At 40.2% G+C, this 14,131-nt stretch overlaps 1 protein-coding gene across 1 annotated transcript in view; it reads left to right on the forward strand.

Moving 5' to 3' along the window:
- Positions 1 to 2,379, forward strand: part of LOC123947364 (amyloid beta precursor protein binding family B member 1 interacting protein) — a 118,482-nt gene extending 116,103 nt beyond the window's left edge. The window contains exon 15 of the mRNA XM_046013534.1: positions 1,537 to 2,379. Within this exon, the coding sequence (XP_045869490.1) occupies positions 1,537 to 2,046 (510 nt within the window). The 3' untranslated portion in view covers positions 2,047 to 2,379. The remainder of the gene's footprint in view (positions 1 to 1,536) is intronic.
- Positions 2,380 to 14,131: the final 11,752 nt, after the last annotated feature.

The raw sequence follows: 14,131 nt of genomic DNA on the forward strand, positions 1-14,131 counted from the left end.
GAATTAAATCTTGTATTTATTGAAATTGTTATAATTTTGAAAACCGTTGTAGACCATTGAAACCATTGTGTTTCTCTAATATTCTTATGAGCTTCTCAAGTCCGACATCAGGCACTGAGTCGTCAGCTCTAATTATTTCTATGGTTCCTGTGAGGCAACTGAAGAGAAACACTCAAAAATACTGAAAGCAATGAAAGGATCCCAGAATAGAAATGACTTAGCTTTGTGTGAACATCAATTCCCAAACTGCCGGTTGAGAATTTTTTTTTAAATCATCACTAGTCAACTAGCTCATCTTGCCAAGCAAATAAACTGAATAAAATAGAAACTCAATCATAAGGCACTTTGTAGGAGAAAAGCAAAACAAAACATAACTTCTAAATTTAATCGTCAGTGGTAAGAGGTTGTTAAGCAAAAAAAAAAAGCTTGATAAATTGTAAATTGCAATGATAATTATCACTAAAACAGAGGGATTCAGCTAAGCTGCCTGAAATTCCTGAGGAAGTTGCATTATATAAATGTAAGTTACTGTTATCTGTTCCACTGTTGGCAGAAGGAGGACGCTGCCTCTTGAGCCTTTGAGCAAGTCTGGTGTTGTGGTTTCCACCACAACGTGGGCTGCATGATTTTCCTCTTTCGAACCCAGCCACACACCTGGCTCATTTGATATCATCATAACCTTGAGGCATAGATAATAACTAAGCCTGTGATGCTCGTTTTATCCCTGGCAGCCGACTGTCACACAGTTTAACAAAAGGTAAATCTAAAATTGTGGACTCGGTGTGTGCCTTCTCCGTCCACACACCACCACCTCCCTTGAAGTTGTCCTGCCGAAGGAGAAAGGCGTGTAATTGGCTTCTCCCTGGTAGCGCACAGTCCTGGGGAGCAGCATCTTTGTTCTCAGCAGGCCAGCAGTCACTGATGCAAGAGAAAGCAGAACAGTTCTGCGCTAGGAGAGTTATTCTTTGTGCCCAGATTTGTACAAAGGTTACTGGTAACCTAGTGAAAACTCCGTTTAATTTTTCCCTTCCATCTTCCTTGTACTAATCAAAGGAGGACATCTAAGCCAGGAGATTTGGGAAAGGTTTGGGGAAGCTTAATCTCTTCTCTGCCACCAGAGGTATGATACAGAAGCAAAATCGTTTCATGGACACCTGCTCCTTAGACCAAGAAAAATGTTAGGGCTGCACATTCCCAGGATCTGGACAGGCTTGTGTCCGAAACCAAGGCATGAGTGGGAATTCCAGGAGAGCCATTTTGCTTGTGTTTTGAGTTTCCTTAGGCTGAGCTTAGCGTAGGTAAAGACCTCCTGTTCCATTTACTTAAGAAGACATCGTAGATAAGTGTTAAAGAATGTTATTATCAGTAATAACGTTAAGGGCCATTTGGAGTCATTCTCCTAAGGCAGAGCAAAGAGGAGCTAGCCAGTGAACCGCCTGTGGTCTCAGGGCTTGAGCAACGGCGGCTCCCCCCACCCCTCGGGAAGCCGACCTTGCCTTTCACTGGAAATGTCATGCTGTGGTTGCTCTGTTAAAGGACAAGAAGCCAGCCCTTGGTAACCACGATCCAGGAGCGCCCAGGGCCCACCAGCTGCCCAAGTCCAGCCTGCCACCTCCCCCTCCCGTGCGACGGTCTTCAGACATCTGCGGCAGCCCGGCGACAGTTCCCAGGGCCAAGGGCCGGAGCGGAGGCTTCCCTGCCCCGCCCGACGACTCTCTGCCACCGCCCCCGCCGCCGCCGCCCCTGGAGGACGACGAGCTCCCTCCGCCGCCCCCTGATTTTAACGACGGGCCCCCGGACTTCGTGCCTCCCCCACCGCCGTCGTTGGCAGGGGATGCGGGCTCTCAGTTACCGCCCCCGCCTCCTCCCCCACCTGCACCTGCACCCGAGGCCCCGAAGCCGCCCCCTGTTGGCGTTAAAAGGCCTCCTGCTCCCCCGAAGAGGAAAGAGAACCCGGGACCGCCTGGCGGGGGAGGCAGCGGAGAGCAAGATTTCATGTCCGATCTAATGAAAGCTTTGCAAAAGAAAAGAGGCAACATGTCCTAAGGAAAACGGATAAATATCTTCTTGTGATGGGCATAATCTTTTCTAACCTCAAGTGCATTTTTTACTACTCTATTTTTGTGACATCTTGTTCATTTTCGGTAAAATATCGACACATTCAGACGAGAAATGATGTAAAATGTCTCACTGTAGCTCAAATACATTCATAACCATTAACCTAACACAGAAGTTAAAGAATCTGCCAAATGTACATATCTTCACTGTTTCCACTTCTGTGAATTCATTTTCCCTTCCTAGTTAACTAAAATGTTTTTATGTTCATTCATTTTAATATGTTCAGAAGCATCAAGTTAATAAAGTTTATTTTTTCTTGAAGACGGTATTTCTAAAAATATCAGTTATATAAATCTATTGTGATATCCATGTTATAATATACTTGACCTTTTAAAATAGCTTTAAAAGTCGTGGGCCATCTAAAGTGTTGTTAATCTTCGAGATATTTTCCATCTCCACCCCCAAAGACCTTCAGAATTTTCCAAAAAAAAAGAAAAAACTGAAAGAGGGAAAAACAGGAGAGGCAGAGTGAATTCAGTTTCTTTGAGACTCATGGCTTGATGGATGGGGGTCCTGGACATACGTTGTTTTGGTTTTCCAGTGGTCAAATAGCATAGGAGTGAAGAAAAGAGATGTGTAGAGTTTATAACACTGTTGTAAGTATCCTATAAATTAAAATTTAGAGACAGGAAAAGGCAGTCATTTATATTCTTTAACCTGGAATGTTTTCTCTCAGAAAAATTTTTTTAAGATTTTTTTGTTTTTATATTTATTTGACCGAGAGAGTGGAGTCAGCGAGAGAGGGACTACAAGCAGGGGGAGTGAGAGAGGGAGAAGCAGGCTTCTCACTGAACAAGGAGCTGGATGTGGGGCTCGAGCCCAGGACTCTAGGATCATGACCTGAGCTAAAGGCAGACCCTTAACGACTGAGCCACCTAGGCGTCACCCAGATAAATTTGATGCTCAATTTTTAATTTTTTTTTTAATTTGACAAAGAGAGAGATCACAAGTAGGCAGAGAGGCAGGTAGAGGGAGAGGGGGAAGCAGGCTCCCCGCGGACCAGAGAGCCCAACTCGGAGTTCGATTCCAGGACCCGAGATCATGACCTGAGCCCAAAGGCAGAGGCTCAACCCACTGAGCCGTGCCCCTTGATGCTCAATTTTAATAGCTAATTTACCTTGAGCTCCTGTTACCCTATCTCACTTCTCTTTCAGGTTGACTTCTGGGAGCCCTTTCAGATTTTCTTCACTTTATTTCCATTCTTTTTAATTATGGAACACGTGGAAGTCTTTTTTTTTTTTGTAGTGTAATTAACACAGTGTTAGTTTCAGGGGTACAGCATTGTGATTGAAGAACTCTGTGTGTTAGTGCTGTGTTCACCACAAGCTATTACAAGATCATTGACCATATTCCTTATGCTGCACCTTTTATTCCTGTGGCTTACTCATTCCATACCTGGAAGCCGGTGTCTCCCCCTTCCCTTCACCCACTTTGCCCATCCCTCCACCCTCCTCTCCTCTGCTCCTCTGGCAACCCTCAGTTTGTTCTCTGTATTTAAGGGTTTGTCTCTGCTTTTTTTGTTTATTGATTTTTTTTTTTTTTTTTTAGATTTCACATATAAGTGAAATCTTATGGGATTTATCTTTCTGTGACTTCTTTCACTTAGCGTAATATCCTCTAGGTCTATTCATGTTGCTGCAAATGACAGATTTTATTTTTTTATGGCTAATATTCCATTGTGTATACATAGCACATCTTCTTTATCCATTCATCTATCAACGGCCACTTAGTTTACTCCCCTTTCTTGGCTATTGTAAGTAATGCTGCGATAAACGTAGAGGTACACATAGCTTTTAGAGTTAGTGTCTTCCTTTTCTTTGGGTGAATAGCCAGTAGAGGTATCACTGGATCAAACAGTGTTTCTGTTTTTGTTTGAGGAACCTCCACACTGTCCTCCAACAGTGGCTGCAGCAGTTTACCTTCCTACCAACAGTGCACGAGGATTCCTGTTTCTCCACATCGCAAAATGTTCTTAAAGCAGGTAGAAATAAATAATAACGGAGATGTTACTTTCCACTTAAGGAAGATGATTAATCTTTTATTTTACTGTTTGAGGGGAAGTAAGCTCTAAATTGACATTTAAAACAAAAAAAAAAACAAATTCAGATTTTAAAGCCAAAATATTTAGTAATTAAAACTGATGAAATGGGGGTGCCTGGTGGCTCAGTGGGCTAAGCCTCTGCCTTTGGCTTGGGTCATGATTTCGGAGTCCTGGGATCGGGCCCTGCTTCGGGCTTTCTGCTCGGTGGGGAGTCTGCTTCCCCCTCTCTCTCTGCCTGCCTCTCTGCCTGCTTGTGATCTCTCTCTCTCTCTGCCAAATAAATAAATAAAATCTTAAAAAAAAAAAAACAATGAAGTGTTCTATACTTTTCCTAAGCATGTTCCTAAGATAGGATAGAAGGTAAATGCTTTATATTAAATGTCTTCTCATACACAGTAACCCTTTCCTGTTCATTTCTGTTTTATGATGATCTTTGATGTCAGATGCAGTAAAAACATGGCGTTTCTGAGACCTGGGGAAAGCCTGATCATTATGCAGATCTCTGGGACAATACAAGAAATTTGTTAATCGCAGAATTTTCTTAGGAACTGATTTGGAGATGGAGAGCTCACAGAGGAAATGTAAAATGGATTGTCTATGGCCACGCAGAATTGTCCCATCTGCTTCAATCTGACATAGGCTAATCAACCAAGCCTGTGAGGTTCAGGACAGAAGATTGTTCATTAGATTTATCTGGATCTTACTTTGTTCAAAATGACCACCTAGTTCACAGATGAGGAAATGCATTAGTACTTGAGAATAACTTAGAATTCAGCATCTCTGCAATCAAAAATATAATAACCCTTTGCCAACTTGATTTCAGAGTATAAAAACCTTGATGGCGGGGTGCCTGGGTGGCTCAGTGGGTTAAAGCCTCTGCCTTCAGCTCAGGGCATGATCCCAGGGTCCTGGGATCAAGCCCCACATTGGGCTCTCTGCTCAGCAGGGAGACTGCTTCCCCCCACCCCCCCGCCTGCCTCTCTGCACACTTGTGATCTCCATCTGTCAAATAAATAAATAAAATCTTAAAACAAACAAACAAACAAAAAAAAACCTTGATGGCACTTTCCAGCCATGTCCAGAGCAGGAAGCAGAAGTGTTCTCCATCCCACAGCCACAGAATCACGAAGATAAAGGGACCCTGGAAAGGACCCACTACATTAATTAGGATCATGACTTTACGTGACAAAGCAAAGATTGCTTTGCAAATCTACAGCCATCTTGAGCAAAAAATAGGACGTGATTACACAATTCAGAGCAGAATGCCAATAACTGAGGCCACATGTGCCCCTAGACTGTCGGACAGGGCCTAGAACTGGTACCTGGAAATTCTTACTCATCTCTACCCATCTACTCATCTCTGCTCCTGTCCATATGCTAGCTTCCTTGTCCCTCTCTTTGCAAACACTGTTATTCTCTTTGTGTTGTCACTCCACTTTTCAGCTCCTATGATGGAAGACAGTCTCACTCTCCAACTTCCGCATTTCTTTTCGCATCTGTCTAGAGGTCAGGACAGACTGGTGGTCTACCTTTTAGCCCAGACTGGGAAAATTCCCTAAAAGAGAACCTAATTGGCATGAGTGAATAAAGGGTCATTGCTCAGCCACATCATTGGTAGCCAGAACATAACACGAGAGGTACTGGGACCCATCACTGTGGATCAAGAAGGTTCAGAGAGTAGGATGAGGGCACTGAGGAGGGGAAAGGGAGAGCTGTGGTTGTTATGTGCTTCACAGAAGAACCAGAAATTGTCACTTCAAACATATTACCAATTTAACAGAGAGAAATGGGGCCTGAATATGTGCTCAACCTCGATCCCACAGAGCTGGGTCCCAGCCCCAGTTTCCTAACTCCCATCCATACCATAACTTTCCTTTACAAGGGAAAAAAATATAAAAATTCAAACATTAAAATGTTTGTGAGTTTTAGCATTTGATAATATGAATTTTAGGAAAGCTCCTGAAGAGAAGTAACTGATTTTGTGGTCGAAGTATTGATAGTTTCAATGAACAAAAGGGTTGACTACCTTGCATGTCTCCATTCCTTATTTGCCTGTATGGTGGGCCGACTTTGATTTCTCTTGTATGAGTACCAAAGAAAGAATTCAGTATTAAGTTCTTTTAAGTCAGGAATCTTAGAGATTGGGCTGCTTTTGCCTCATCTTGAGGCAGAAGTTTGCTTTCAGTAGGCCCAGGCACCAGATCAGGAGTTCTGTGTGATTCTCATTCAAGCGGAACAGAATCTCTGCTGTCTTGCAGAGAGGTCTTCACAAACACTACTTACACATGAGTCTACTTAGGTCAGCCTTGAAAACGCACCAAAATTTGTTCCCCTTTCGTGAAAAGCATAGCCATAAATCTGGACATGAGGGCAGTACCCAGCTTTGAGGTCGAGGCAGCGATGAAGGAACTATGGTATTAAGACAGTAATCCTGTATCAGAACTTATAATAACTCCAGAATTTTGTGCGTAATATTGCCAACAGGACAGAGATCCAGGTAATAGAATAACTGCGAAACAAAATAAAACAAAACACGGGTTTTGATCAAGTTTACAAGAAAGAAGATTTAACATGCCAGGAGACAGACTCTCCTGCTTTCAGTGGGTCTCAGAGGGAAATGAACATTTAAGCTTCTACTGTGTGTTTTACATACTTTATTTAGTCATAAAAACAATGGCTGGGAGGCACCTGTGTGGCTCAGTGGGTTAAAGCCTCTGCTTTCGGCTCAGGTCATGGTCCCAGGGTCCTGGGATCGAGCCCCACATTGGGCTCTCTGCTCAGCGGGGAGTCTGCTTCCTCCTCTCTCTCTGCCTGCCTCTCTGCCCACTTGTGATCTCTATCTATCAAATAAATGAATAAAATCTTAAAAAAAAAAAAACAATGGCTGGTATGATATTGAAATTATCAAAGTCAATGATAACTGAGACTTTGAAGTCTGAGATCTCTTTATGGCTTGATATATGACCAGTTTTTATAAATGACCCACATGTGTACAGGTACAATGCACTGTCCATGTTACTTAGAACGACCTTCCTAAGCATGTGGCTCAAGACTTCCATAGCCTAATATCTAGTCTGCTTGATCCATTGATTACTTAGAAGAATGTGTTAAAATCCCCTTTGATGAAGGGGGATTGGTCAATAGCTTCTAATTGTACTGGTAAATTCTGCCTTACATATTTTGATACTTTAAGTTGAAAAATTTTTTTGTATATTTTCCTGGCAAATTGAATGGCATACCTCTGTGTACCACCCTTTGCTTGTTATAGTCATACAGCTATACCATCTCTTTTCGGACATTTCCGTGAAAAATCTTTCTGTTCATTTACAGTCAAACTTTTTACATCATGATGTTCTGGATTTGCCACTTAAAAATGGCATAGAAGTGGATTTTGTTGTGTTTATATCTAGTCCAGCCATCACTGTCTTTTAACTGGAAAATTTATTTTTTTAACTCTTCCTGTGATGATTATATATTTTTATAACTCATTTTGTACTGTTTTTAATATCTTATTTTCTACTTTATTTATTGTCTAGATTTTTCTGGGGCTTTTTTCTTTCTATCTTCTTTTCATGTAACTAAAGATTTTTCTCTTACTCCATTTTAAATCTTATTAAAATGTTAGACCCTGTTTCTTTTCTTTCAATGGCTACCTATAAGTGACATCATACTTGAAGTCTGAAGTTAAATGATTTTAACCAGGACAATACAAGATTTAAGAACACTTGAATTTCATTTGGACACACACACACACACACACACATTATTGTCGTCCAGTGTTTGAGTTCTGTCTTGGGTTTTTTTTTTCCTAGAGTGTCTTTATTACACACTCATTCTTGAAAGATGGTATCACTGTATATAAAATTCTGGGTTAGCTGTACATAAACTTTAGTAAGTACTAAATAACAGTGAGTTCTTTGAGAAGGTTGTCCCCCTATCTTCTAGCTTCCAATGATGCTATTGAGAAGTTGGCTGTCAAATAATCATTTCATTTTGGTCATCTTTTTGTTTCCCCTCTGGATGATTTCAAGACTTCTTTATTGGGATCTAAGTGTGGGTTTCTTTTGATTTGAATGCTTAGGAATCTGTCGAGGATCCTAATTTTAAAATATGTGGATTTCACTATTCTGGAAAAGTCTCATATATCTTGTTTTCAAATATTGCCTCTCCTTATCTAGCTCCGGAGCTCCAGTGAAATGTATGTCAGGCCTTCTAACTATCCTTCATATCTCTTAATTTTGTATATTTTCCCTAATGTACCTAAGCATTTCATATTTGGTGAACCAATAAAAATGGTATCTTTGGGGTGCCTGGGTGGCTCAGTGAGTTGAGGCCTCTGCCTTTGGCTCAGGTCATGATCCCAGGGTCCTGGGATCGAGCCTCGCATTAGGCTCTCTGCTCAGCAGGGAGCCTGCTTCCCCCCACTTTCTCTCTGCCTGCCTCTCTGCCTACTTGTGATCTCTGTCTGTCAAATAAATAAATAAGATCTTTAAAAAAAAAGAAAATGGTATCTTTAATTTCATATTTTAGTCATTCATTGCTGGTGTAGAGGAATGCAATTGCAATTGACTTTTCCATATGACCTTGAATCCTGCAACCTTTCTGTACTTGCTAATTAGTTTTCTTTTGTCAGTTGTTTTTTAATTTTCTACATATACAACTAATGTCATCTACAAAGACAGCTTATTTTCTTCCTTCCCTATTTATATACCTTCTATTTCCTTTTCTTATTAAGTTAGCTAGAACTTCCAGTATGATGTTGAAAGGCAGTGGTGAGAGGGGACATCCTTACCTTGTTCCTGACCTTAGCAGGAAAGCTGCTAGTTTTTTACCATTAAGTAAAATGTTAGTGGTACTTTTCTTGTACATGTTCTTTAGCAAGTTGAGAAAATTCCCCTATATTCCTAGTTTGTTCGGACTGTTTATTATGAACGGCTGTTGAATTTTGTTAAATGCTTTTTTTCTGCATCTGTTGATATGACCACATGATTCTGGTATTGTTAATTTTCTCTATTGATTTCCTGTTTTCAATTTCATTGATTTCTGCTTTAATTTTCATTTCTTTACTTCTGCTTATTTTGTATTTAATTTACTCTTCTTTTTCTAACTCCTCAAGGAGGAAGATTAGATTACTGGTTTTAGTTCATTCTTTCTTGCTGTATGCATTCAGTGTTATAAATTTCTCTTTAAGCACTTCATCCCACAGATTTTGATAAGTTGTATTTTCATTTTCACTAAATACTATTTTATTCCTCTTGAGATTCCTTTTTTGACTCATATGTTATTTCAAAGTGTGTTGTTTAATCCCTAAGTCTTTGGAAATTTTCCAAGTATCTTCTGCTATTAATTTGTAGTTTAATTCCATCATGATCTGAAAGCAGACATTGTATGATTTATATTCTTTTAAATTTGTTGGGGCACCTGGGTGGCTCAGTTGGTTGAGTGTCTGACTTCAGCTCCAGTCGTGACCCCGGGATCACGGGGTCCCTGCTTGATGGGGAGTCTGCTTCCCCGTCTCTCTCTGCCTGCTACTCCCCCAGTTTGTGCTCTGCCTGGAAAATAAATACATAACATCTTTTAAAATAAGTAAATAAATACATTTAAATTTGTTAAGGTGTGGTTTATGGCCCAAAATATGGTCTGTCTTGGTGAATGTTTCATGTAAGCTTGAGAAGAATGTGTATTCTGTTGTTATGAGATAAAAAAAAAACAATAGATGTTAATTATATCCAGTTGGTTGATGGTGCTGATGAGCTGTGTCCTTACTAGTTTTCCGCTTGCTGGATTTGTCCATTTCTGACATAAGGGTGTTGAAGTCTCCAGCTCTGATTGTGGATTCGTCTATTTTTCCTTGCAGTTCTATTAGTTTTTGCCTCATGTGTTTTCACACTCTGCTGTTAGGCACATACATGTTAAAGGGTGTTATGTCTTCTTGAAGAATAAACCCTTTTATCATTCTGTACTATGCTTATTTATCCCTGATACTTTTCCTTGCTCTGAAATTAATACAGCTATTCCAGCTGTCTTTTGTTTATGTTAGTATCTTTTATGGTGTATCTTTTTTCGATCCTTTTAATTTTAACCTGTATGTATCCCTGTATTTAGAGTGGATTTGTTGTAGCCAGAATATAGTTGGGTCTTGCTTTTTGACCACTCTGATAATCTCTGTCTTTTAATTGGTACATTTAGACCACTGGTGTTTAAATCAATTATTCATGTAGTTGGATTACTATCTACCATATTTATTACTGTTTTCTACTAGCTGCCCTTGTTCTTTGTTTCTCCTTTTGTCTTTCACTCTTTTTCTACCATTTGTGGTTTTATTTTATTTTTTTAAAGATTTTATATATGTATTTGACAGAGAAGGAGAGAGAGACAGAGACAAAAACAGAGAGCACGCACAAGCAGGGGGAACAACAGAAGGAGAAGGAGGAGCAGGCCCTCTGCTGAGCAGGGAGCCCAACGTGGGACTCAATCCCAGGACCCTAGGCTCATGACCTGAGCCCAAGCTGATGCTTAACCAACTGAGCCTCCCAGGTGCCCCCTATTTGTAGTTTTAACTGAACATTTATATGATTCCATTTTCTCTCCTTTTTTAGCACATCAATTATACTCCCCCCCCCTTTTTTTGTTAAGATTTTTTTTATTTACTTATTTGACAGACAGATCACAAGTAGGCAGAGAGGCAGGCAGAGAGAGAGAGGAGGAAGCAGGCTCTCCGCCGAGCAGAAAGCCCGATGCGGGGCTCGATCCCAGGACCCTGAGACCATAACCCGAGCCAAAAGCAGAGGCTTTAACCCACTGAGCCACCCAGGCGCCCCCTCCCCTTTTTTTTAAACTTTGTTAGTGGTTGCTCTGGAGTTTGAGGTATATATTTAAAATTAATCCACGTCCACTTTCAAGGAGCGCAATGCTTCATGGGCCGAACAAGTACTTTATAACAATGTTTTTTATTCCTCCCTCCTGCTTCTTATATCATTACTGTCCTTGATTGCACTTACATATAAGCCATAATCATCTAATACATTGTTGTTAGTGTTGTTTTTAACGAACTGTTATCTATTACATTAAGAATAAGAAAAATAAAACTTTCTTTTATCTTCACTTATTCCTTCTCTAATGCTCTTTCTTTCTTTATATTTCTTTATAGATATTTTTCTTCTCCCTAAAGAATTTCTTTTTTTTTTTTTTAAAGATTTTATTTATTTGACAGAGAGGATCACAAGTAGATAGAGAGGCAGGCAGAGAGAGAGAGAGGGAAGCAGGCTCCCCGCTGAGCAGAGAGCCCGATGCGGGACTCGATCCCAGGACCCTGAGATCATGACCTGAGCCGAAGGCAGCGGCTTATCCCACTGAGCCACCCAGGTGCCCCCTAAAGAATTTCTTTAAGCATTTATTGCATGGCAGGTCTGCTGACAGCAAATTTTTCTTTTCTCCCTCTCTTTCTTTTTTTTTTTTTTTCCTCTCTTTCTTTTTTGTCTAAGAAAGTCTTTATCTGTCCTTCACTTTTTTTTTACAGACTTCATTTATTAGAGAGATGGAGAGAGAACACAGCTAGGCAGAGCAGCAGGCAGAGGGAGAAGAAGAAGCAGGCTCACCGCTGAGCAAGGAGCCTGATGTGGGACTCGATCCCAGGACCCTGGAATCATGACCTGAGCCAAAGGCAGCTGCTTAACCCACTGAGCCACTCAGGTGCCCCTGTCCTTCACTTTTGAGGGATAATTTTGTAGGATACAGAATTCTAGTTTGGTGGCGTTTTTTTCTCTCAATGCTTGAAATATTTCACTCCATTCTCTTCTTGCTTGCATGGTTTCTGTGAAGTCAAATGTAATTCTTATCTTTTTTCCTCCATTTATAAAATATTTTATTCTTCTTGCAACTTCTGGGATTTCTTATTTATCTTCGATTTTCTAGATTTTGAATATGATATGCTTAAGTACTGGTGGTGGTGTTTGGGGAAGTGTTTATCCTACTTGGTGTTTTCTGAGCACTGTGGATCTGTGGTTTGGTGTCTGGCATTATTTTGGGAAAATTCTCAGTCATTACTTCTCTTCCTTTCTTCCTAGTATGTGTATAATATACCTTTTGTAGTTGTCCCATAGTTCTCAGATATTCTGTTCTGTTTTCAGTATTTTTTTCTCTTTGCTTTTCAATTTTAGAAATTTCTATTAACATATCCTCAAGTTCAGAGATTCTTTCATTAACAGTGTCTAATCTACTAATGACACCATCAAAGGCATCTTCATTTATAGTTTTGATCCCTAGCATTTCTTTTTTATTCTTTCTTCGATTTTTCCATCTCTCTGCTTACATTGTCCATCTATTTTTGCGTGTTGTCTACTTTTTCCATTAGCGCCCTTAGCATATTAACCATGGTTATTTTTAAATCCTGGTCTGAGAATTCCAACATTCCTGCCATATCTGACTGTGGCTCTGATGCTTGCTATGTGTCTTCATAGTGCTTTTTGCCTTTTAGTATGCCTTGTGATTTCTTTGTGAAAGCTGGACATGGTGCGTTGGGTAAAAGGTACTGTGGTTAATATGCCTCTAGTAATATGATGGTGAGGTATAGGGAAGGAAAAGTGTTGTATAGTCCTAGTTAGTCTATGACACTGGGCGCTGGTCTGTGCACTTCACAACTGCTTCCCAGTTTTTTTCCCTCCTAGGTGGGACAAGATGGTTACAGAGGGTTAGAGTCAAGTATTTCCCATCCCTAACATAAACGCCTAGAGGAGGCTGGTGTTGGGCATTTTGCTTTCCTCTGGTCAGTTAAGCTGTGATAAAATCTCATTAAGGTAGGCTTTGGGTGCTCGCTTCGGCAGCACATATACTAAAAAAAAAAAGGTAGGCTTTGGTAAAATATTTTTTCCTGCAGGCAGGTCTTGTTAAGAAGAATGAAATGCTCTGGCATATTTCAAAATGGCTACTTTCCCTGCTGGAAACATGAGGGCATTTTTCTCAGATCTTCATTGTGAGAACCTGGTATAATTCCTGGAAATAAAACACAAAAGTGTGGGAATAGCACCTGACTGGATCTCCTTGCAGTTCCTAACTCTCAGACTTGTAACACATCTTTCTCAAAAATCTAATAACCAAAGCAGAAACTTAGAATTTAACTTGGAAAGTTAAAGCAACTACCATAGAACTCTCAGGTTAAAAATAAAATTTATATGAACAATGCAGATTAATGGGGTGCCAGGGTGGCTCAGTCAGCTGGGTGTGTGCCTTCAGCTCAGGTCATGATCCTGGGGTCCTGGGATTGAGCCTCACATTGGGCTCCTGGCTCAGCAAGGAGTCTGCTTCTCCCTCTCCCTGACCCTTCCTCCTGCCCGTGCTCTTGATCTCTATCTCTCAAATAAATAAATTTTTTAAAATGCAGATTACCTAGAAACTAATGACAATGAGAATAGCCAAAGCAGTACTCACTAGAAATTTTATAGTCTTAATTTCATGTATTAGAAAATACGATTAAAAATAAACTGGGGTGCCTGGGTGGCTCGGTCGGTTAAGTGGCTGCCTTTGGCTCAGGTCATGATCCCAGAGTCCTGGGATTGAGCCCCTCATCGTGCTCCCTGCTCAGTGGAGTGCCTGTTTCTCCCTCTCCTTCTGCCTTCTGGTCTGCCTACTTGTGCTCTCTATTTCTCTATCAAATAAATAAAAATCGTTAAAATAAATAAATAAATGAACCAAGAGTATATTAAGGGAAAGTCAAAAGAACTTAAAAAAACTAAAGAAATCAGATTTCACTTACAAAGAAAATAAAAATTAAACACTGAAAAAATAAAATTAAAAAAAATTAAACAGAAGACCAAAAAAAAGCAAACAAATGACCTGAAAAGACCAACCTAAAAGACTAAGGTTTAGAAAATTTAATCAAGGATAAAAGATTGAGAACATATATTAAGAAGTTTAGAAACAAGTACAGGGACAAAATTACAGATATGGAAGAAATTAAATATTATGAGACAATAA

Source organism: Meles meles, chromosome 7, assembly GCF_922984935.1.
Source record: "Meles meles chromosome 7, mMelMel3.1 paternal haplotype, whole genome shotgun sequence".
Classification (NCBI taxonomy): Eukaryota; Metazoa; Chordata; class Mammalia; order Carnivora; family Mustelidae; genus Meles; species Meles meles.